This window comes from Camelus bactrianus, chromosome 2, assembly GCF_048773025.1.
Source record: "Camelus bactrianus isolate YW-2024 breed Bactrian camel chromosome 2, ASM4877302v1, whole genome shotgun sequence".
NCBI classification, from domain to species: Eukaryota; Metazoa; Chordata; class Mammalia; order Artiodactyla; family Camelidae; genus Camelus; species Camelus bactrianus.
In genome coordinates, this window is record NC_133540.1 from 91,628,790 (window position 1) to 91,652,768 (window position 23,979).

At 40.6% G+C, this 23,979-nt stretch overlaps 1 protein-coding gene and 1 non-coding gene across 3 annotated transcripts in view; one reads left to right on the forward strand and one right to left on the reverse strand.

Moving 5' to 3' along the window:
* LOC105065303 (uncharacterized) overlaps positions 1-19,885 on the reverse strand; it is a 418,567-nt gene extending 398,682 nt beyond the window's left edge. For both annotated transcript variants that reach the window (XM_074346104.1, XM_010950390.3), the window contains exon 1: positions 19,349-19,885. In XM_074346104.1, the coding sequence (XP_074202205.1) occupies positions 19,349-19,417 (69 nt within the window). In that variant the 5' untranslated portion in view covers positions 19,418-19,885. The remainder of the gene's footprint in view (positions 1-19,348) is intronic.
* On the forward strand, positions 13,553-13,625 carry TRNAD-GUC (transfer RNA aspartic acid (anticodon GUC)). The gene has a single exon. It is a non-coding gene; the product is annotated as a tRNA-Asp (tRNA).
* Positions 19,886-23,979: the final 4,094 nt, after the last annotated feature.

A 23,979-nucleotide genomic window follows, 5' to 3' on the forward strand; every position in this document is an offset into this window, starting at 1 on the left:
AAAACCACAGAAAAAATGAGTACAAACAGTATGGTTCCACTGTTACAAAACCCTGGAAAATACAAACTAACCCATAAAGACAGAAGACAAATCAGTGGTTGCCTATGGGTACAGGTGAGGGGTAAGGAACAGATGAAGTGATTATAAACAGACACAATGATGCTTTTGGGAATGATGGATAAGTTCATTACCTTAATTATCATAATTTCACATGTGCATGCATATGTCAAAATCTATCAAATTGTATACTGTGCAGCAACTGTACACTTTCAGAGCAAAATTCTGTGTATCAATTATATCCCAATAAAGCTTTTACAAAATGAGTGTTTGTTTTTAAACAAACTAAATTACAAGCTAAGAAGGATAAATCAGTACAATGTAATAAATTAATTTTTTTCTAGTACAGTTAAGACTAAAGAGTATGATGTACTCCAAGGTTCATAGCAACATTATTTACAATTGCAAACAAATGGAAGCAACCTCAGTGTCTACCAACAGATGAATGGATAAAAGAAAGATGTGGTACACACACACACACACACAACACACACAATGGAATACTACTCAGCCATAAAAAGAATGGAATTTTGCCATTTGCAACAATGCAGATAAACTTGGAGGGTATTATGCTAAGTGAAAAAAGTCAATAGAGAAAGACAAATACTGTATGATATCACTTATATGTGGAATCTAAAAAGTACAACAAACTAGTGAATATAACAAAAAAGAAACAGACTCACAAATACAGAGAACAAACTAGTGGTTACCAGTGAGGAGAGGAAAAGGGAGAGGGGCAGTATAGGGGATTAAGACATACAAACTATTATGTATAAAATAAACTACAAGATTATATTATACAACACAGGAAATATAACCAATATTTTATAAGCACTATAAGTGGACTACAACCTTTAAAAGCTGCGAATCACTATATTGTACACTTGTAACTTATATAATATTGTACATCAAATGCACTTCAATTTTTAAAAGAAGAATATTATAAACAAGAAACAAAAAAGTAAATTGTATGCACTTGCATAATACAATGAAAACATAAGTTTAAATTAAGGGATTTTTTTGCTATTTTCCCTACATTTGGAAGACAAAATGTCTGAATTGTTCTAAAATTTTCCCCATATTCTAAATAAAATACAAGTAATCTTATTAATTTTTCAACAGAGGTACCAAAACAGATTTCAAATCCTTCCAAAAGACAGTCAAACCAAGACAAAAATAATGGGAAAAATAAAATTAGTAATGCAATGTGCAAGAACAAACTAAGTAGCATCTCAAACTATTAGGAAGGGAAATAAAACCTTCACCAGATAAAATTTTTCTAAACATGATTCATAAGGGTGGCTCATATTCTATCTCAGAATTTTTACTTAGAAGTCTCAAGATTTATTCTTCTATGTCTTGCTATCTTTCCCCAAAGTTTTTTTTTAAACCGTGAGTGGACACTGAATTTAAATAGTTAGTCCTAAGATAATGAGGTAATTGTTCATATCTGGAAAGTACTCCAAGTCAGTTAGAATTTTAAGAACACTTTCAAAAGACTCAAATGTGAGAAATGATTCAGAATTTTAAAAAATTTTTTTCCAAATGGGTTTATAGCTCTCACCATTAGAGTTGTTACAAGCTGATGAAATCTCATCAGTGTACCGAACAAGAAAAAAAACTATATATTTTCTGTATCCAAAAGGTTTATTAAGACTCACAATGCAGAAACTGCTCTTTCAAATTGAACTCTAGCATTTTGTGCATTTAACTCTACGGGGTCCTCTAGGTTTGAAGACAGGTTTGCCAGCCTCGCGAGGTAGAAAAAAACACATGGATTCTTGTCCTGATCAGCCACTATAAATTATATCAAATTAGGTAAGTAAGTTCACCTCTCTATAATTCTTCACTGAATATGGGGGCATTAGTCTGAAAATTTCTCACGTTCCCATCATTTTGTAACTATGTCTAACAAGACAGAATGCTTTCAGCACCATGGACAGTTACAAGTAAGACAAGGTCACAGACTCCAGCAGAAAAAACCAATGGTGTTGTTTTAAAACTCAATGCAGCAAAAGTGCACAAATGGTTTTAATATTTCAAGTTAATATGGTGTTTATGATAATAAGAAAATTTTTTCATTTTGATTTTTTTATAACCACCTTTCAAAATTATGAACATTTTGGAATATAGCAGAAACAACTTGCCTTGTGAAGAAAATCTGTATTTATTACACAAGTGTTCCAATTAATAGTGATTAAAGACTTACACCAAAAAATGCTTCAAAAGGCATAAATAAACACACAAAAAATTAACAAAAATGTGAAGTAAAAGTATATTAAATTTTATGTTCTTCAATTAAATCCTAGTAACTTAAAAATAATGAACAGTTTCGACTATATCAACTAAAAATGTCACACACATTAAAATATTGTTAATCAATTTAAACAATGTTAAAGTTGTTATCATAATATATCTTAGAATTTACAACCAAAGTCATCCTAAGACATTTTAAGGTCCAGGGCCTTCCCGAAAGATGGGCAAAATCACATTCTAATGTCTCTGTCTATTCATCTCAATATTTGAAAGCAAATGAAGTCAGGCTAAAGGAAAGTCAAATATGTAAGTCCTCAAGGCCAAAGAAAAAGGGGAAAGGAGTTCATCGGAAAGGTATCTTATATCCTTAAGTATTTACATTTATATAGCAGAAATTTTTCAAGTTTCCTTGGTGATAGGGAAAGAAGAAGGTCTGTGGAAAAAGGTATGGTATGGTTTTATGAATTTATTTATATGTGTATTAATTCTACAAGCCTGTTATTTGGGAAACATTGTTATATGCAGGAGACACAACAGTGAAGAAATAAACACAGTTCTTCTCACTGCTAATGTTGAGCTGCTTGCTAGGACAGTAACTCAATATTTGTTACAGTGTGGAATGAAGAGAGTGAATTCAGAGAGAGCAAGAAAGTTTGCTGGACCTCTTCTGAGGAACAGCTTTCTACTTTCACAATACAGAAGAAAAAGAAAGAAAAGGGGGGGAGGGAAAGAGGGGGTAGTTAGCTGTGCATTTTTTAAGTGCAAAGTATCCCTGGTCCTTACTATTTTACAAGGAAGACAGGAAGAAGGAAAAAGAGACAGATATATGCATACAGACACTCCCCCCTACTCACAGATATGGCCCAGTCTGAGGTCTGCAACCTGCAGATTTGTATTCCTCCACCTTGGAGTCAAATGAGAACTAATTTGATAGGAAGAGCAATAAGGAATGCTGAGTACTCACCCCATAGACTATGGTGTAAATTTCTACTTAACTTTCTGTTTGGAGGAAATGTCATTATCAAAATATAATTTTTACATATGGGTAAGCATATAGATGATCGCTATCTTTTCAACAGAACTGTTTCTCTGAAAGTTCTACCATTCAAAAGATAATTAAGCCAATATTGATATAAAAAAAAAAGGACCAATTTATGATGTTTTAAAGGGAATGGCATGTATTTGCACCACACAGGGACAAAACCAATAGTTCGAAATTCTAAAATATGCATGTAATATAGCAATGTGTAGCATTATCCAGGAAAGCAGATTCAAAGCAAAGATCATCCTAGCACACTACAGAGGTACAAGGAAAACTAACATCTCTAGCTGATGTGAGTCACTTTTTACGGATCAAAGAACAAAAACTGAAGCCAATAAACAGCTTATATTTATTAATTTTCTAGGTTTTATGTATAAGAAAATTGATGTCTCATAGTAAAAATTGATTTAAATCAACCTATTATTGATTTGTTTACCTAAACAGTTTCACTTTTTAATTTATTAAAAAGATAAGATTGAATTAACAATCCAATTTTCTATATGCAAACCTAAACAGAAAAAAAAAAAGTAATGGCACACATACACAATGTATATACCAAAGTAATACTCCCAATGTGTGAGCCACCTAGCCTAGCAATTACGAACTAGATAAAACAACAGATTAGACCAAACTCCCTTTCTTACTCCTGAAATGCTACAAGAACAGCTATCATTGTTTCACTTATTTATTTGTCAAATATTTACTAAGTAATTATCATTCTTTCTGCTCACCACGAAAAGAGGCAGAAGAGACTATGGAAGAAATGTAAGTTTTTACCTGTGATTTCAGGGGCTTACACTTTAATTGAAGGGGTTATCTTGCAGCTCTTCCCAACAGTTGACTTAAGCAGGAAATTTATCCTGTTTATTTTCCCATTTGGATATAATCTCTATCCCATATACCTTGCATATACCTCTATCCTCTCTACCCATAAAACAGCATTAGGTTGTTATTATCTTAAGGGCAGAAACACTGACACCTTTCATATAACAACTACATCAATTCTCAGGGTATACACTCCACATACAAAATAGAAAATCAAATATTTTCTAGCATGAAACAGTGAGGAGAGATCAGCACCCCAAAAACTCTTTTGATAATGAAATACATACAGGGATTAGGACTGTTTTCTGAGCATTTTTATAATCCATCACTCAGTACAAGTATAAATTATATTTTCTGAAACTAAAAGTGCTATAAAGCAAAAAAATTCCCTTACCAATAGACCAATTCTAAAACAATGTTAACATCATTGTTACATTATTCTATTTGGCTAAACTGATGTGACAGACGAATTATTATAAACTGAAATTCTTCTCTTACACTTAATTTCCTGGTTAAAGACAAATCAAAACTCACAACACCGTGCTCAAGCACATTTCTAGTTCATTGCAAGCTGAACAAAGTATTCTGCTTCATGGAAACTAAATTTAACTGTTTTCCACAGTTTGGAGCACTAAAACAACTACTAACCTTAGAGACACAAGACGTGGTTCACACACTATAATCATCTGACCTTGGGCAACTCATTTAACTTCTTGGCCATTCAGATTCCTCACCTGCAAGTTACAAAGTTGAGATGCAATGCATTCAGCCTCCCACTCCATCTCTAAAGGCTCTACTCTTTAAAGATTCTGGCATTTACTGACACTCTAATATCTCATTCAACCCAAATGACATTCCATGTAACCACAGTCACAACCAACAAAAGCCACATCTTATATATCATTCTTGTGAATTCACCCACTTTGACCTGAATATGTAATGAGGCACACACCATTTTTGTGAATTGGCAGAATTTTTTACAGACCAGTAATTCATACAGTGATCTTTCAAGAGGAAGTTGCTGTTGTTCCTCAATCATTCAGGGTTCTAGTAGGACTCAGATGACATACTCAAATTGGGTAATGTAAGGAAAGTTCAGTAAAATTTTACAAAGATGCTAGAAGGGTATAAGAAAACCATTAGGCATGGTACAATGTCTTGGGGCTAGAAGCATGCCCAATTACCCCCCATTAAAGTAGCAAGAAAAAGGAGAGTCACAGAAGTTAGAGGCAGGCAGGCTACATGGAGAGGACCACCTTAAATAGGAGCTGTGATCTTAGACACAGCCAGATCAAGGTGACTTGCAAATAGCAAGTCAGGGTAATAAACATCTTGCCTTCACAATCTCCACTCCCTACAGTCTCTAACCAATGTCCCCCACTGGTCAAAGTCAATTAGATGCTGAGGCTAAACCAACTCTGTAGATGTATTTCATACAGCTTAACTTCCTGGAGAAAGATCAAGAACTAAAGGTGCAAAGAGAAACAGATCTAACACAATCCTGTTTTCTCTAAGTAGGCTAGACTCACAGAATTATAGTCCCATCTTTGCCTAAAGGTTCTTTAATGTTGTCGTGGTACAAACTACTGTCTAGTGAGTTCCTGTAATATGCTGGATCCCTTCCAAACCCTGGCTATGTATTTAATGTTCAGAAAATCTTTATTCTAACACCAAGAACCTATTAGAACCCTCTAATGTAGTCATCAAGGGTAATTTTAGATCTCAACAGGTTTTCACAAAGAATGTAAGCAAACCAATTGCTTAAAGTGGAAGAAATGTCAATGTTAGTAAAGATTGATTTTCTATATTCCCTCTCTCTAATTAGTTGCTTTGGACATCAATGAGTTGCACAAAAAGAGCCACAATGATTTCCCTGATTAAGTAGCTCTAGCAAACTGGAAAGGTTGAAGCACAGCATTATTAACTCTTTGATGGGCTATGTAGAGCCATGCTGAGCTGTAGACAATACTGAAATGTTCCAAAATAAAAGTGGATAACAGGAGGAGAGGCTTCAAAAGGAGGACTTAATTCAAACCTCTGGTCTAGAAAAGACAAAGAGCATATTCATCAATGTAAAAAGAAAAAGATTGCTAACTGGATACTAAAATACTGCTAACTTGCTAACTTGTGCCAAGGCCTATGCTAAGTGCTTTCACATCATATTTCATGAAATCTGCATGGAAGCCCAGTGAGATATTTTTGTTTAGAACATTTTACATATGAGGAAAGTAATTTGCCTAAGGCACTATGAAACAAAATCTGAAAATCCAATAAAGAGGTATAGTTTTAAAAAGGTTTTACATCTGATGTGACCTCAGACATAATCCCACCTTTCCACCACCATTTCTTGTGTCTTGGAAAGTGGTAAACCACAAAGGATAACTTATTCTGCCTATTTATAATACCAATCTGGAAAAACAGAATTTCTTCTAAAGTCAACTTCTTCTTTTGGAAAATATTTTAAATGGTTGTCACAGCACTTGGAAGGATTCTGGGGAAAGAGCCTATAAAATCTTTTCACTGGAATAGGCATAGTAGCTTCCTACCAGGCATCAGCTCAGAATAGTCCTCTGTTTTTGTGCTTAGAAATTAAATCTCTTCACGTGAACTTGGGGAAGAGACCATGTCTTGTTCCTTTTGTAAGGAACCACATGAATAGGGCATATACTTGGAATTTAAAAAATACTTGTTCAAGGGGGAGGGTATAGCTCAAGTGGCAGAGCGCATGCTTAGCATGCACAAGGTCCAGGGTTCAATCCCCAGTACCTCCTCTAAAAATTAATAAATAAACCTAATCACCTCCCACACCAGAAAAAAAAAAAAAAAACTTGTTCAATGAGTAATCAACATAGCAGAGTATGTGATAGGCAAGACACTGCAGAAAGAAAAGTAAACACCAGTTTACTTACCCAGAAAAAATCATCAAACCAATCTTTTATCACCACTAGTGCTATGGAATCTTATTTGGTTTTCACGTGAGCCAAGAAGAAAATATACAGTAGGTGCCTTCTCTTGGGCCTTTCCCACTCTCATCACATGCCCACTCAATATTCACCTGACCTCCAAAACATTAATACAGGAAGAACTAGGCTAAAATGTAAATCAAGCCCAACCATGAAGTGGAAAATTTTTTAAAATAAGCAGAAGAAAGGTAACATCAAATGTTAATTATGTTCCAGGCAGAGTGCTTAATACTTTACACATGTTTTCTCATTTAATCCTCATAATAACCACCATCTTTGTTTTTACAGATGAAGAAACTGAAGCTTAGAGAAGGTAAGTAACTTGTCTGTGGTCACATAATAATGTGACAAGTGAAAGTAGAGATTTAGCACAAATTCTAGAAGATAATCATTAACGGAAGCCTTTAGTATCAACAAAGATACAGGGAGTGAGAAGGGCCATGCCTTTGCCTTGATGGTGGAAGAGTCATTACAGAGATGATTAATGTATATGAGTCTTGGATGCTTCCTTACACTGGTGAGGGCATCACAGTTAACACCTAGCTTGCCCTACAAAGAGTGGAGTTGAAGTCTTAGCTCCATGGCTTCCTGGTGATGGTTATCTTGGCACATTCACATTCGCTTTATCTCTCTGAACCTCGGCTTCTAATCTGTCAAGTGAGGATGATAGTGCTTCAAAGCTCTTTAAGAGGACTCAATCAAAGTGCTTCAAAATCTCAAAGCACTGTGCCAAAAGTTTGTTGATTATTCTCTCCACCAGCAGCAAGGAGACCCCATGTGACATAAAATCCTGGGCAATCACTCCAACATATTGTACCTCAGGAATAGTTTGTCTAGAGAGAAAAACCAATTTGTTCTCTACAGATCTTGGCTTGGGAGCTCTTCATCTAGTGATTAAGGAACTTGAAGGAAGAGATGGGGATGGTTTGAGATGGCAGGTGGGATTTATGCTAATTTTGTGGGACAAAGAAGGCCTTGGAAATAATTTCGGAAACAGATCATCAAAGCTGCTCCCATTTGTTATCATGTTCATCTGCAAGGCCAGAAATGGGAAGGACCTTTACTAATAATGGAATTTTTCATTTAAATAACACTACTAATATTTTACGGCATTTAGGTATACCTTGTATTATTCCAAACTGTATTTAAGGCAAGATACCTCAAATTTTTTGCACTATTTTATGATTTTCAAAGCATTTCATAATTCGTGATTTCAATTGATGGTGTTTTTATAGTGCTATCTTCTAAATTCTATTGAGAATGACATATATAGGAAAAGGTGATAAATAATTTTTATTATCTGCAAGGCTATTGGACAATTTTAAACCCAAGCTATTTACCAATAGCTAATATTTCTCAATTCCCTGTTCCTTTGTTTTTCCATCTGTAACTAGAGTAAAATAACCCCCTACTGTTTCTCCATTTCTAATAAAATTATGTATGTGAGGTGTTTTGGTGAATTCTAAAGAGCTGCTATTATTGTCTCTTATCCATCAACTCTGCTAGGTGAGGGCAGATTTCTTGGTCATTCTAACGTGCAGTAATTCCAAATCAAAGATGTAATCCAAGGTAAGCCAAGTAAAGTCTCTCTACCTATCCAAGAAGTTGTCGCACATAAGGGAAGTCCACACAACATGCAGAGACAGGGAGCTACATTAACTGGGAACCCCCAAGGGTCCACCCAGCTGCTTGGACATCCAACCTGGCACTGAGCAAATGGACTCCTAAAAATCACAGTCGGCATCAGGGTACTCACCCAGCCATCTGACTCACTCACAACATCTGGGCACAAGAAAATTTTATTTCCCAAATCCCTCTTCCCTGCCCTCATCTTCCCCAGCCACACACACAAACAATCTGTACAGTCCATAAGGTAGAGAATAATTTTAGGGGCTTCCCTAGGGCCTGGCTGGATGCTTTCCAATCATTTTTTTCTGGCCTGTGAAATCAGATGCACTATTTCTTTATACATGAGAAAAAAATGAAATCAGTTTCTATTTGCAGAGTGAGATGGAAAAAATGAAAATTGCACACAGCTATGTCACAGACTCTTAGAAAGGACTTCCCTAAACTAGAGGAGAGGAAGGAGGCAAAAGGGAAACTCAAAAGGCAAGGAAGTTCAATCTGTTAACCCTTGAGAAGTGGCCCATGAGCTTGGTTTCACATACATAAGCACATTTAAGGTTTTGGAGCAAAGTTGGTAAGTAAAATCAGTGAGATTTCTGGATTCATTTTAACCACTGATTATGATGTGGTTCAATCACCATGGCCATTCCAGGATCAAGTCACTGTATGTCTTTGTGTCTTTCTGTCTGTGTGTGGCTATGCATGTGGTCTGACCTCTCCCACACTACCCCACCTTCTCTTAACAGACACACAATACATTTTAACACACATGAAATTTGGTTAAAATAAATATCAAGAATAAGCTTGTTGGGCCAAAAAAAAAAATGGCTTGGGGGTTAGATTTCACAAAAGGCCTACCCTAATTCAAAAATGGAATAGGAAAGAAGGAAATTGACAAGATAATATGGGGCCAGTTTTATGTACCCAAATGTGGTTACAAATGAAGTCACCTTATCACTTATATCCCAGTTTTGCTAGCTACATAATTCCATCCCCATTCTGAGCACATCAGATTCTTTTCCAAGGATCCCTTCCTCCTTTGGTATCAGTAGGTGTCCTCTGGAGGAAATTACATCATATGAGCTCTCAAACCAGTCCAAACACCTATCAGACCGTGCTGGCTGCAGGTTGTCTGGGTGTCTGTTCTGCTCCTGCCAGACCATCAGTGCTCCCCTTGCAATGAAAAGGCTCCCTCCTCTGAGTTCTACTCTCGGAAATGGCCCCATAACAAGGTTGCTTGAGTCATTGTATGTCAGACTCTTTTTCCTGGCACAGGGTAGACTCAGGGGGACAGACGGAATAGGGAGTGAATTCAAACAATAGCCACTATATGTTTCTTCAATCTATAATCCTATACTCTGAGACCCTCTTTCTGAGTCTGGTCCAGCAGTCCTTCCCTGCAATTTGCCTTCTGTCACCGCTATCTGCATTCCTTCCCCCATGTTGATAGAATTTCATTCATAAACTTAGTTCAAGTTTAGTTATCAAAAAGTGCATTATTCCCTAAGGAAACCTCTGGATACAAAGAGATCCCAGGGGTTATCACACAAGGGTCAAAGTTCTAGCTGTAAATTATGACTGCTTCATATTTCCTTCTCTATCTTTCAAACAGAAGCATTTCTCTTCTTTATCATTCATACCATCCCGAATAGCCCACTGGCCAGCAGGTCCCTGCTTGCCCAGGATGCCAAGTATACACCTTATGTTTCTGTCCTCTTCATCACAGGACCAGTGATGGCAATTCACATTTGTATAATGCTTGATATTTCATAAAGGACTTTCACATTTATTACCACACTAGAGCCTCACATCATTTCTGTGAGTAAAGCAAATCAAGTATTGATCCTTGCAATTTAGAGCTATGAAAATTGACACTCCGAGAGGTAAGGAGATTTCCTCCAGTTGCATTCAGCTAGTGAGGAGATGAGCCAGGCTCAGAATCCAGATCTTAAGGCTCCGGGTATAGGTTCTTTGCAATTCATAACGCTGACTCTCTTTAGTTTTCAGCCCATGTGCCTCTCTGTAGGCATCCTCACTAGACTTTCAACCAAATTCAAATAATCTCCATGACAGTAAATTCCCATGCTCTCAGTCCATCTAACAGAGTTTTCCAGGGAAGCAGGGCATCATTACTGCCTCTTTCCCACTGGAAATGATAAGGCAGCCCACTGGGTAAATGTTCTTTGGAGTAAATTAATTTTGGAATAATCTAACCTGACTTTAAGCCAGAATTCTCCATCAACAGCTTAGAACATAAAAGTCTGAGGACTAAAATCTTGACTATGGCATGGATTTGCTTCACTTGACCTATTTTGAGGATACATGTTCTGCAAACCAATTGAAAAATTAAAAATACGCTTTGTTTAATTGTATTGCAATCTATGGTCGAATTCCATTTAAATGGCATTTACAACTGGCACATTTTTCAAGTCCTGCTTCTGCCACAGTTGCATGTAAAAGTGCATTGTCATCATTCATCCAACTGCAGCCTAAGTTAGCATCAACATACATCCCACAGATGAGGGGGCAAGTCACTGAAGGACAGTGGCTGTCATATTTCCATGAAATACAATTAAATATATGCAGAAATAAGTCAGTTCCCAGATTTTGATAAAACAGTATATGGCATGTTTTCAAAATTAATAAGCATTGATTGAGCACCTATATTGTGTTCAGCACTGTAGAGAATTCAGAAAAGTATAAGGTATGTTCTAAAATAGTCAAAGAAGAGAGAATACTCAGGGTATGGGGATCAAGGTGAAAATGTATGTTATAGTAACTATAATGATTATTATTATTTATTTTTGTCAATTACCACATGCCAGGTACTATGCTAAGTATTTTATTTGAATTATCTAATCCTCATAACAACTCAGTAAGATAACTACTATTATCATTTTAATTTTGCAGAAAATAAAAGTGAGACACAAGCAAGTAATTTACTTAATTAAGGGCACATTGTTAGGAAGTGAGGGAGCTAAGACTGGAAGTCAATCTTAGCATTTGATTTGCCAGCCTGTGTACTCCTAGCCTCTTTGCTTTATTTAGGGAAGGCTTCATGAAGGGCTGGGTCTTTACTACAGCTCTGAAGATTCGATAGCGTTTAGGTAGGAAGAATGGAAAGAATGAGGAGAGGTCCTCACACAGCAGGATAGACAAAGAGCATAAACAAAGGCACAGGGCAAGAAGGGACACGGGAGGATCCCTGAAGGAAGTCAACGGCAGGAAGCAAAGTCGGGCGGGCAGGGTGAGACACTTAAGTGAATACCTTACAAACAACCTAGGCAGAATTTAGAGCCCTGAGCCTTTGGAAATAGAAAGTCATGAAGACTCTCACACAGGAAAGTAACAATGAAAAGGCTCTGTGGTACACTAGCAGCACATCCAGGAAAAGGGGCGAGGAGGGAGACTTCAGGGAAGCAAGCTAATTAGGGGCTTATGGAGAAATCCCCTACAGACCCCACCAGAGCTTGGTCATAGCACATACTCAATAAATGCTTGTCAGGTCAGTGGATGATGACTAGTAGGAATAAAAAGAAAGCCATAAAGGCAAGAAAAAATCTACAGGAGTCACTGACAAACTGTTCACGAAGGAAAAAGAAAAGGAAGGAAGGAAAGATGGTACCAAAATGCTACTCTGAGTTAAAAAAAAAAAAAAAAAGACGTGGACGTGTGGGGCTTTTGGCTGACGATGGAGTTAGAAGGAGAAGTGGGTTTCACGTGGGAGCAGGATGATGAGTCCTCTATTTTGGTTTGAAAATGTAGAGGTTTGAAAGAGACATAGAATATCGTTAATATACTATAGGTATTTGGAGAAATAGGCCTAGAATACTTTTAAGACTCTCCAAGGGTGGAAAGCACAGTCCTTACTCCTCACAAAATTCAAATTAAAGTTGTACTTTTATTTATAGGCCACTTCCATAGGCAACTCTAAGTAGGTAGAGCTTTCCTAATATAAACATCACTACTAGACCTATTGTGTCTTATCAAAGATTTGCAAAGTAGAAATTCATAATGTACAAGAACATCACTACAAATTGAAAAGACCTAAGCAGAAGGAAATAAACCAAAGAGTTAAGCTCCTAACCCTGCTCCCTGTGACATGCAGCCAGCACTGGCGATCTGACAGATGTGAAACACCAGCCTTTCCTTATCAAAATACAAAAAAAGGAGAAAATCATGTAACAGTTTCTCAGCACGCAGCCATTAGACAGATGTAATCATAATGGGACCAAATATTCTTATAAGTGAAATGCGTGCATTTAGGACCACATGCAGGGTTTAAAAGCAGCTAACACAAAAGGTAAGCAGAGTTGCCCGTGTGTATATAATGGCTCAGATGTGGTAGAGACATCCAGTTGGCCCTCAAATCAACTGAATGGTAAATTTAAAAGGCAAACTCAGTACCCATTAGCTTAAAATTCAAATGACCCTCATAGGAATCCCAGCTGTGGCAACAGGAGCTATTATTCTTAAAGTAAACTTATCCTTTATGATCATCCACCAACATCCAATCACTGAAGCTACCGCCACACTCATCCAAGTTATTTGCTTTCAAAACAGCCAGACCACATGGTTCATCCTTTAGATGCTTGAAGCCGATCAGAATGATCAAGTGGATGAGAGTGTGCAAGATTCATTTAAACCAACAAAGGAGCTCATTGTAATGGATAAAATCAAGATCTTCACCAGGCAAATTAGAGGGAAGAAACTGCTTCAAAGCATAAACTCCCTTCAAGGGGGAAGGGATAGGGTCAATTAAAATATATAACTGGAGGGGGTGGATGGTATAGTTCAGTGGTAGAACATGTGCTTGTCATGCACAAGGTCCTGGGTTCAATCACCAGTGCCTCTCTTAAAGGGAAAAAAAGAAAAAATAAAACAACAACAACAACAACAAATATATATATATATATATATAAATGGAAAGACCCACTAAATGTAGGCTAGGAAGTCAATCCAACCCATGGAGCAAATCTGTTGTTACCAGATGCAAAGAGAGAAATAAACTGAAATTTGAGTACAGTGTTCAAAATAAAAAACCATGTCATGAAATATGCCCATGTAACCTGACCAAACCTTTTACCCAATTTAGAGGCAGGATATTCATCAAAAGTTATTTGGTAAGTTAGATGTTTAAAACTCTGAAAATATTTTCTCCCCCCAAAATAATGTTCTGCATGGTGACTGGCTTCCCAAGATAGACCAAAAAAAAAAAAAAATCCCCCAATGTATAGTACAGTAATGTGCAAGTACAGTTTGGGGATAATGAAGTGATACAAACTGTTCTGTGCAAATAGAATCTTACCATCCCATACAGCAGCGCTTTTCAATTTATGAGTCACAACTCATGAAATCAATTCAGTGAGTCTTTCCCAGTTTAATTCTTAATAGAATGGACGAAATGGAACGGAAAGGAAAGAACAGAATTGCATACATCAGAGTACATCCCCATCATAAGGAAAAGTATTATTCTTGAAACTTAATTTCAGAGTTATAGGTATAAATAGCTATGTGCATTCAGTATTGCTAAGTAAAAGATATTTCTGACTGTGGGTCACAGCCATAACTGTTTGAATGTCTCTTAGCAAGGCTTCCATGGGGCATCTAGCACAAAGCTGGCATTTAACATTTGTTAAATGAGTAAATGACTGAGTGAACCAGCGAACACGTGAAGAATGAATAAACAGAATGCCAGTAATACGCCTCTCTCAGCCACAGCTCTGGCACTTGGAGTGGGAAGTTTGCTAGCTTTATCATCACTTATCAAGCCTGCTCACTAGTCAGGCATTGGGTATAGACAGCTGCTCGGCTGCAAGTCCCTAGAGGTGGTACCCTTGGCCTGGGACAGGACCTCTGGCACAGTAGCTATAAAGAGGGAAGGATGGGGACAAGTCATCCCCAACTGAGAGGGATTGGTCTCTAGGAGCTGGGTGCTGAGGGGAAGAGGAAGAAGGTAAGACAGGGTTGCCAAATGTAGCAAATAAAAATACCAGATGCTGGTTAAATTGGAATTTCTGATAAGCAACAAATAATTCAAGGGCAAAGAAAATCATGAACTTTCAGGAATGAAAGATCAGTTCAACCCATCAGACATTTATCTGGTGCAAAACTATGTGTAAAATCCTCTGCTAGGTGCTATGAGGGGAAAAAGTACTCAGCTCTTGAGGCTGAAGAGGTCAGAGACACACAGGCAGGAACCTCAGCAAATACCATGCATTGAGCCCTATTCCAAGTACTTTCCAGGCATTAACTCATTTGGCCCTCACCGCCCTGCTGTTATCATTCAGCACTGCTATTATCCCCATTGAACACAGAAAACTGAAGCACTGAGAAGTTACAAGAGAAAGTTGTCCAAGGTCTCATAGAGAAACAAACACAACTAACATCAGTGGGCCTGTGTGGGGAGCTGGATGATGCCCAAGGGGTGGATCTGGAGATAAGATTTGAGCTGAAGAAAGGAGAGACATCAATAGGTGAATATTAGGGGAAGAATATTCCAGGCAGAGGAACAGCCAGGAGTTGAGAGGACATGATCAGGAAATCGGAATAGACTAAAGTTTCTGGAATACTGGAAAGATAAGAGGAGGAAGGTAAGACTGGACAAGAAAATGAGGTAGGAATACACTGTCGAGGGGAATCATGCACCCTGCTGAACCTGCATGCAATGGTGAACCACCAAAGGATCTGGGATCTATAAATGGGATACTGTGTTGAATTGGGCTATTAAGGAAGATGACTTTGGCTATAGTCCAAAAGACAGAGTGGGTGAGACAGAGATCAGAGGCAAGAAAAAGATGAGGTAAATCAATCCCAGCTGGCTGGCAAGGCATGCCACATCAGAGTCCAGGATTTACCTCCCAGATCAGACCCTTAGTAGGTAGTGACCTTGGACAATTCATGTAATGACTGAGCCTTGGCTTCCTCATTTCTGCAACAGGGACGACAACACGACTTCCTTCTCAATATTATAGGAGAGTAAGACAGGACAACATACAGGAAATGCTCCACAGATGGAAGTTGCCTGTGAAGGGTCACCACGATTGACCCTGAATCTTTCCCTTAACAATCCCTCTGAGTTCAGTCAACCTTGGATTGAACCCTTCCAGGAGTAAGGTACTTATGCCATCCCAGTGGTACCACAGTGAGAGTGAAGCAACGAAAGAAAGAAACTGAAAGAGTGGGGGGCTGCCTTTCCTACTTCCAAAGAGAAAGAGTACATCTAGAAAGGAAGCTGAGGTAGAACACAAAAAGCAAAACAAAGCAAAACCCTAAACACCAAGTCACCACAGTTGAGGAGTTGAGGGAGGTGAACCTTGAGATCCTCACGGTAGCCCATATTACCAGAGTGGCGTTAAGCAAATTACCTAAACTCTCTAAACCTTAATTTTCTCCATCTGGAAAACATGGCTGTTAACACCTATACTGTGAAACTATTGAGAGGATAGCTGATACCAGGTATATTATGCCCTTGGAATAATGCCTGGCCCAGAGAAGGCAATAAGTGATAGTTATTATGTATTATGGATAAATTTAAATAAAGCTGTAGTTGCAGTGAGGCAGAAGTACTGGTGGGATCAGAAAAGAGAATGTGGAAATAAGTAAATATCCATGAGGAGCAACAATTCTAGAGACCACATCCATGAACAGTGGGCGTGGAACTGACAGCCTTTTTCTGTGGAGCCAGATGTGTTCTGTCCAGCAGGGCTGCTGAAAGGTCCCCCCACCATTAAATGACAAAGGATGGAAGGATTAAAAATGCAGGTTTGTAGACTGAGGGAAGAGAGGCCTGGAAGAAGAAAAAGCCATCACCTCTGACTATGTAATTCTGTCACTTCCTGTCCTGGAGCCCGACCCATCACTACTAGCCCTGAGGTACAACGCAAAGCAACACTGAGGCTGGAGGAGGGAGACAGGTTCATAATACACCAGAGCTTAAAGGCAAAGGTATGGATGCCAGGGCCAGACATCCATCCACCCAAGCACACAGGACACATATAAGCAGAACCTGCTAGGTTTGAAACCCTTAGCTGTGTGCTCAGCAAGCCCCACCTTTCTAGACAGCTGGATACCCAGCAAGCCCACTCATTCTGCAGGGGCCCTGCCTTGGTGGGGCGCCAACATCATTCCAAACATCTAGCCCGGTGCTCAGGGCACTGATGCGGCTGGGGTAAACTTGGCATCCTTTGCTTTTTCTTGAAATTTTAAAATTACTTCTCAAAGACTTGGTTTGTAAACTTAAATACTTGACAAAGAAGAAGGAAAGGATAACAAAAAGATCATGAAGACATCCTGTGTTTCAAACGCACACCATCTGTCCTTAGCCTCTGAAGATGACGCAGCAGAGCACGCACGGGCGTCGTCTTTCAAGCACAGTGACTTTTTGCTCCCATGTTCTCCATAACCTGTCACCCAGTTGTCAGACAACTGCAAACACACAAGAGGTCCCATCGGGACTCAGTACTCTTTCAGGCAGAATCTCCTCTGTGCAAGCCTATTTGGCCTGTGCAGGGAGAAACTACATTCTTGGCCCACCTCCTGACCAAAATGAAACCAAAGACCACGCGCTGTGAAAACATCCATCTCCACTCTTGATCTCCCTGAAACTAAAGGTAACCTCCGAAGTTAGAATGAGAGCATTTGGTGGAAATGAAAAGCTGCCTAAAATCCTCTCACATCCTAGCACTGCCTCCACTTTCAGGATATGAATATTTAGAAAGGTTTAAGAACCCTCTTTCTCACACATTTCTCTCCTTCCCAGATGCAGAGAGCTCTCAACAACTGCCTCTTCATTTATGAGTAAGAGTGTGCTGAAGGGTGTTATTGCCTGAGCAGAAAGCATCCTCGAAACACATTACTGACTCAGTTACTCATTTCTCTGGGAGCAAAGGTTTTCCCCCACAGGTAGGAAACGGATGATCACTTAACACTTCCAGCAACAGTGATTAAAAGTGATACCCGGGTGAAGTATTTGGGGTTGATTCAGCCAACACTGAATCAATCATCTGTAGAAAGGAGAGAGCAGATGCTACAGCAGCGCCTGCCTCAAGTTTGTTATTAAAATAACACAGAGCAAGATGTAAGGAGTTACCAAGCACCGAATTCCCTTTCCCTAGAGCTCTTCAAAGACAAAACAGCCACTCATTTTCTCAACTGTCAAAATAGGTCTGTGACTAGTTTTTGAGGCCCCCTCCTCCCAGCAATGACTGGGAGCCAATTGTTCTAAGAAATCAAGGTGGGGCATCAATTGGCTGGAGTATAAAACAGGCAAAAATATACAACCCAAAAGCAGCACATACAACCGAAATTGCTCGTCATGGGATCTGGTAATTTAAGAACAAAAATCCAAATACAAGTGAAGAGAAAGCCAAGGAGAAAAGCAATTTTAAAGGAGTATCTCAGGTCTCTAGAACGACCCCCAGATGCTGCCTAACATTTACGTCACAGAGAAGCAAATGGGCAGAGATGCCATGTGCCACAGGAAGTAGCTAATTTTATCTGCAGGCCTGGACAACTTTTACTTCTCCCGGCTCCTCACAGTTGTTGAGATTTCAGGCTACCAAGTACCCAGGTATTTCAGTCTGGTTTCTCTCTAGCTGGTCAGGAAACTGCAGACAGAGGGCTGAGGCAGCTCCTGAAGCAACCTGGGTCTGGCAGGGAAAGTTGTCTGAGGCCTAGGACTGAGGGAGGAGTGCCGGGTAGGCACACGCTGCAGCACTGGTTAACCTGGCCACAGCCACCTTCCTCTGGTCCAGGCCCAGTAGTCAGTAGTCAGGCAGTCTGTTAGGGGAGGCCAGGAGTAGACAGAGACAAAAGATACACATTGTTCCCACTCGGAGCTGGGGGTTTGGGAGGCTGCCTCTGCACAGTGTGAATCTGTCCCCACTGAGTGGCCAATATAGGTTTCCTATAAAGCAGTTGATACCACCTTCGGCCCCAGGAGGGGAAGCAAGCCAGCATTCTCATAAACCACCCCTTGCAGGGATGCTTAGAGCAGCATCACCGCCACCTCAGACAGGTGTGAGCAATTAGATGGACCTGCCTTCAGAACTGCGATTTGTTCACCTGACTTGGCATTTTAACCCTTCTCGTCCCCAATGTATCTCACTCCCAGAAGAAGAAATGAGTTAACTTCAACGGAGTTTGCGGTGTGCTGGAGATTGGGGGAAGGGAGTAGAGGAGGCGGGAAGGTGGGAACCTTCTGAAAGCTTGCACGTATTGCTTTTTTTTTTTTTTCAGGTGAAAAGGAAAAACATATTAGGCAGCAAAGAGGGACGGCAGGATACCCCTCATTTTCGGACATTCGTGGTATTTTAGGTAAAGAGCAACTCTCAAAACTCGTCCAGATTGACAGAAAACGTGTTGACCTGTCAACTGGAGAAGGGAGTAAAAAAAGATTCACTGAGTCCAGGGAAGCAAGAATTCAGGCTCCCGGGCTTCTGGTCTCCCCCGACCATCCTCCCTGCCCCACCCCAGACTTGCAGGTGGAAAGCAAGCAAGTGAGACGGTACAGGGCCCCAGTCAGGGGTCGCCGGCCACCGCAGACGGCCGTCGCTGCGGGGACACACCCTCCACCTACCTCAAACATGGGAGAGGCGCCCTTGCTCGGCAACGTGCAGCCCAAGAGCTTGGCGAGAAACTTTGCCATATACGAGCAGTGAGGCAGGGTCTCTCCCGAGGCGCCGGATCCGTCCTTTCCCTGCGCGAGAGCCGGAGCGGCGAGGTCTCACCCGCAGCCGGCCGGTCTGTGCGGCCCGGGGCTGAGGGCTGCCCGCGGCCGGGCCGGGCCCGGGCGGGGCCGGGGGCGAGCGCGCCGGCTGCCGGGCCGCCGCCGCCCGGGGTGCGGGGTGCGAGTGCGCGCGGCCAGGTCCACCGCCCGAGCCGCACGCGCCGCGGGAGCGGGGCGCTGCCGTCTGCGCTCGCCTTTCCCGCTGAATGTCACTATCACCAGAGTAAAGGGAAGGGCCCCGCCGAGGGGGTGGCGGGAGGGCCAACGCGCCGCAGGACGGGCGCCGCGCGCCGGCAAGGGCACCGGCGGGCAGAGCGCCGAGGCGCGGGCACTGGCGGCCCGGCTCCGGGCACCACGCCTCGGCCACGCCGCTCGGCTGTGGCCGAGGCCTGACGCTCCGCGGGAGAGCTAGAGGCTAAGGCCGGGAGGGTCTGCTTACCGGGCCGGCCGGGGTGACCCGCTTCCCCAGTTCCCCTCTCCGCGCCGAAGGAGGTGGAAAAGGCTGCCTCAGGCCGGGGCTGCCTCAGGCCGGGGCTGCCAGGCAGGTTACCGCTGCAAAGCACGAGCTGCCCGCAGGGGCTCCCGGGCGGCCTGCGCCAGCCCCACCCTCCCTCTGGGAAAGGGAAGGCTCCCGAAGCCTGGGAGGGGGAACTCCCGCACACGTTCTCACCTTAACCCCTGTGACTGAATGGGGGTAAGCCCCAGAAGGGGGAAGGTGACTTTGCAGGCACAGGAGCTGGGCCAGATGCGCTCCATAATCACAGCCTTGGCTGGGGTCGCAGGTTCCGGTGGGGGTGGGGGAGACGGCCAGGAGACCGATACACGCAGGTATGCCCTGTTTCTCTTTCCAAACCTGTAAGGCTTGTCTTTTAATAAGGGAGATATTTTTAGGACACAGAGCCTATGTTATATCTTTATTTCGTATCCTTTCAAACTTTAAGTGTGCATGAGAATAACCCGGAGAACTTGGTTAAAACCAGAAGTCCTGGGCCCCAACTCCCAGTGTTTCTGATTCAGAAGGTTTGGGGCAGCCTCAGGATCTGCTTTTTCACTGAGCAGATTCTGATGCAGGTGGTGCCCAGGCTGGACTTTGAAACATTGTCCTCCTTTGTCAAATCCAGAGGTCAGCACATACAAGAACTGTAAAAAGCATTCATTTGTTAATAGAGAGACCCTAGAGAAAGGTTTTTCAAATCGCCTAGTTTTAAATGCAAGGAAGCAGAACTAGAAAAGTTTGTATTACTTCATCAAGTCACATTGTATTCGAGACACTCCAGGCAAATAGCAGCATTCTACAAATGCTTGTTTGACTCCATGAATAGAAGATGGATGGTTGGATGGATGGCGATGAATAGCTGGGTCCAGATTTCCTGATTCTCATTCAGGAATTCTAGCTGGTACAGCAAACTCACTGTGAGTTTAGGAAAGAAAATGGGAAGAAAAGGTGTAAATTAATTTGACTGTATCAGCTCAGTGCGTCTCAGACTATTTTTTAATCAAGTATTTTTCACAGTAAAGAGATCATCAAAAACATAGTTTCTTTGAAATCTCTGGTTTTACCTTTTGTATTCTATGGCCTATGAAATATTCAGATTTGTTATATTATAAAAAGACCTACTCCCATGAATGAAAATAATGCTCCAAGTATGCAATCTTTATCCCAAACCCAGTGCCATAACACCAGACACCCACCAGCGGCAAAATCGAGAAATGTGGCAGCTGGGTGCCCTCTAAGCTACACTAAAAAGAGACGAGAAGGAAAATTAATACGCAATGAGTACCCACAAACGTCTCAGGCACTGTGTTGCTGTGACAGACTGTGGGCTCTGGGGACAGACTACCTCCATCCCACTTCTGATATTTAATAGCTGTGAGACTTCAGACAAGTGTCTTCTCTGTGCTTCAGTTTCCTCATCTGCAAAACAGGCATAAGAATAAAGGTAGCTACTGCATGCAACCTGTATTCTTCTTCTATTGTTGTCACAACTTAGCATCTTAAAAAACACCCATTCATTATCTTGCAGCTCTGTGGGTTAGAAGTTTAGCGGGCTCAACTGGGTTCCCTGCTTAGAATCCCACAAGGCTGAAACCAAGATACAGCCAGCTGGGCTCTCATCTGGAGGCTCTGAGAAGAATGCACTTCCAAACACAGGTTATTGACAGAATCCAGTTCCTTGCAGCTATAGGTCTGAAGCCCTTGTTTCCTTATCAGTTGTCAGCAGGGAGCCCGACCTCTGCTTGGAGAGGCTGCCCAGGCTCCTCATATGACCTCTTCCATTTTCTAAGGAACAGTTGCCTTGAGTCCTTCTCATGCTTCAAATCTCCCTGACTTCTATTTTTGCCAATAGCCAGAGAAAACTTTTGCTTTAAAGGGGCTCATGTGGTTACATGACTATAATATCCAAGCCCACTTAGATAGTCTTCCTATCTTAAGGACAACTATTAGTCACCTTAATCACATCTTCAAAGTCTCTTTTGCCACATTATGTAACATAATCACAGAAGTAACACCAGGTGTGAAAGCCATAGAGCTATCTAGAATCCAGCTTACCATGTGATTATTCAGAGGAATACATACATGTATGCATTTTAAATACTTAGAACAGTGTCTTATTTTGTGCTACTTATAATAAGAACTCAGTACAGGTTAGCTGTTATTTTTTTCAGCTCGTGGCACTTCATTTGACTATCATTACAACTATGTATTATTTTAAAGGTAAGAAATCGAGAATTTAAAAGACTGTCCAATCCCACACAGCAGGTTAGTGGCAAAGCCAGGAACCAAAGCTAGGACAGCCACCAATCAAGTCTGTGTTTTTGCTACTACACAGTACTGCATCACAAAAAGCTGGCAACGAACAGGTAATGTTCATCTGGGGGAGTGGAACTTAAGAAGTATGGAATATGAGGAGCAGAAAGAAAATTTACAGTCACTTGCCATATGAGTAATTTATGATTTAGGTGCAAGGAAGGCTCTCCTAAACACTGATTGAAATAAGAAAGTTTCTAACTGCACTGGTGATTTGTAGCGAGCAGAGGCATTTTCTTGTGACGCTATTCATTCAAAGGGGCTACACATTCACTTGCCATCTAGACTCATTCCTCTGATGAGCTAGCTCTTCCTCTTTTTGCTGCCTCCCCTCTGCTATCTTGCATCCTACAGTGTCAAGAGAAAATACACATTTCTGAAGGGCAACCACCCACTGACTCTGCCTTGACAGCAAAAAAAGCATTGCCCAGAGCTTCCCCGGGGCCTGAATCACCCCTACACCTATCTCCTGCTATCTACCTTGCTGGTAGAGCAACAACAGAGACCCAGGATGCATGGATGGATGGATGGATGGATAGATAGATAGATAGATAGATAGATAGATAGATAGATAGATAGGTAATCTTGTCATCTCCGGTCCTGCCCCATTTAGGACCTTGACCACAGTATTGTTCACTGGGATTATTTGTACTCTTTGACCCAGTATATTTCTAGACTTTATCCTAAGAAAATAATCAGAGAATCACTCAGAGTATAACATTTAAAACTGTTGCACATCCGTAGGGGCAAGGGAGTGTCTTTTTTACTGACAAAGTAGCCACTGTGGTTAAAAGAACTGGACTGGAGTCAGGCTGCCTGGGACTGAATTCTGGCTCTCCCAAGTACCAACTTAGTGTTTTAGGCAAGTAACTTCAATTATGTAAGCCTCTATTTTATTATCTAGAAAATAAGAAAACAGATAATAATACCTACCTCATAAGGATTTAATTAATACTATTATACTAACTTATTAGAATGAGTATTATACTAATACATATTTATATAATTAACATACTAACATTTAATAAGGTTCCTGGTCCATAGTTAGTAATGGTAATAAATGTTAGCTATTAGGAGGGTTATGATTAATGTTGTATTCTCAACTACTGGCCCAGAGCCTGGCACACAGTCCTCAGTAAAAACTGATTGAATAAATGAATGGATGGACAAACAAATGAGCAAAGATACTTGCTGAAGCATTAAAAAGGCAAAATTTGGAAACCACCTAAAGTCTAATAACAGGAGATTGGATTGATAAATGATGATTCATAAATATAGTCAGTAGTAACTATGTCTTTAAAGAATATTTAACTCACCTAGAAAATCTCCTTTATGTAATGTCGGTGGGGGACAGCATACAGTACCTGTACTATATGTAAAATGTTTACATGTCTACGTAAGAAGACAATGAAAGGAAATATACCAAAAGGCAATAATAGTTTTCTCTGGGTGATGGAATAATGGATTTTTTTATTTTCTTCTTTACATATTCCTGAGTTTTTCTATTCTTTGCAGTGAACCTGAGCACAACACCAATTCTAATACTTCTTTTTAAGAGCTTGGACATTTAAAAAAAAGTGATCAAGTTAACCTTAATTGATTTAAGATCTTATCTTTTAATAAAACATTTAGAATAGATCAATTAACACAATTAAATCTACTGCACTGATAC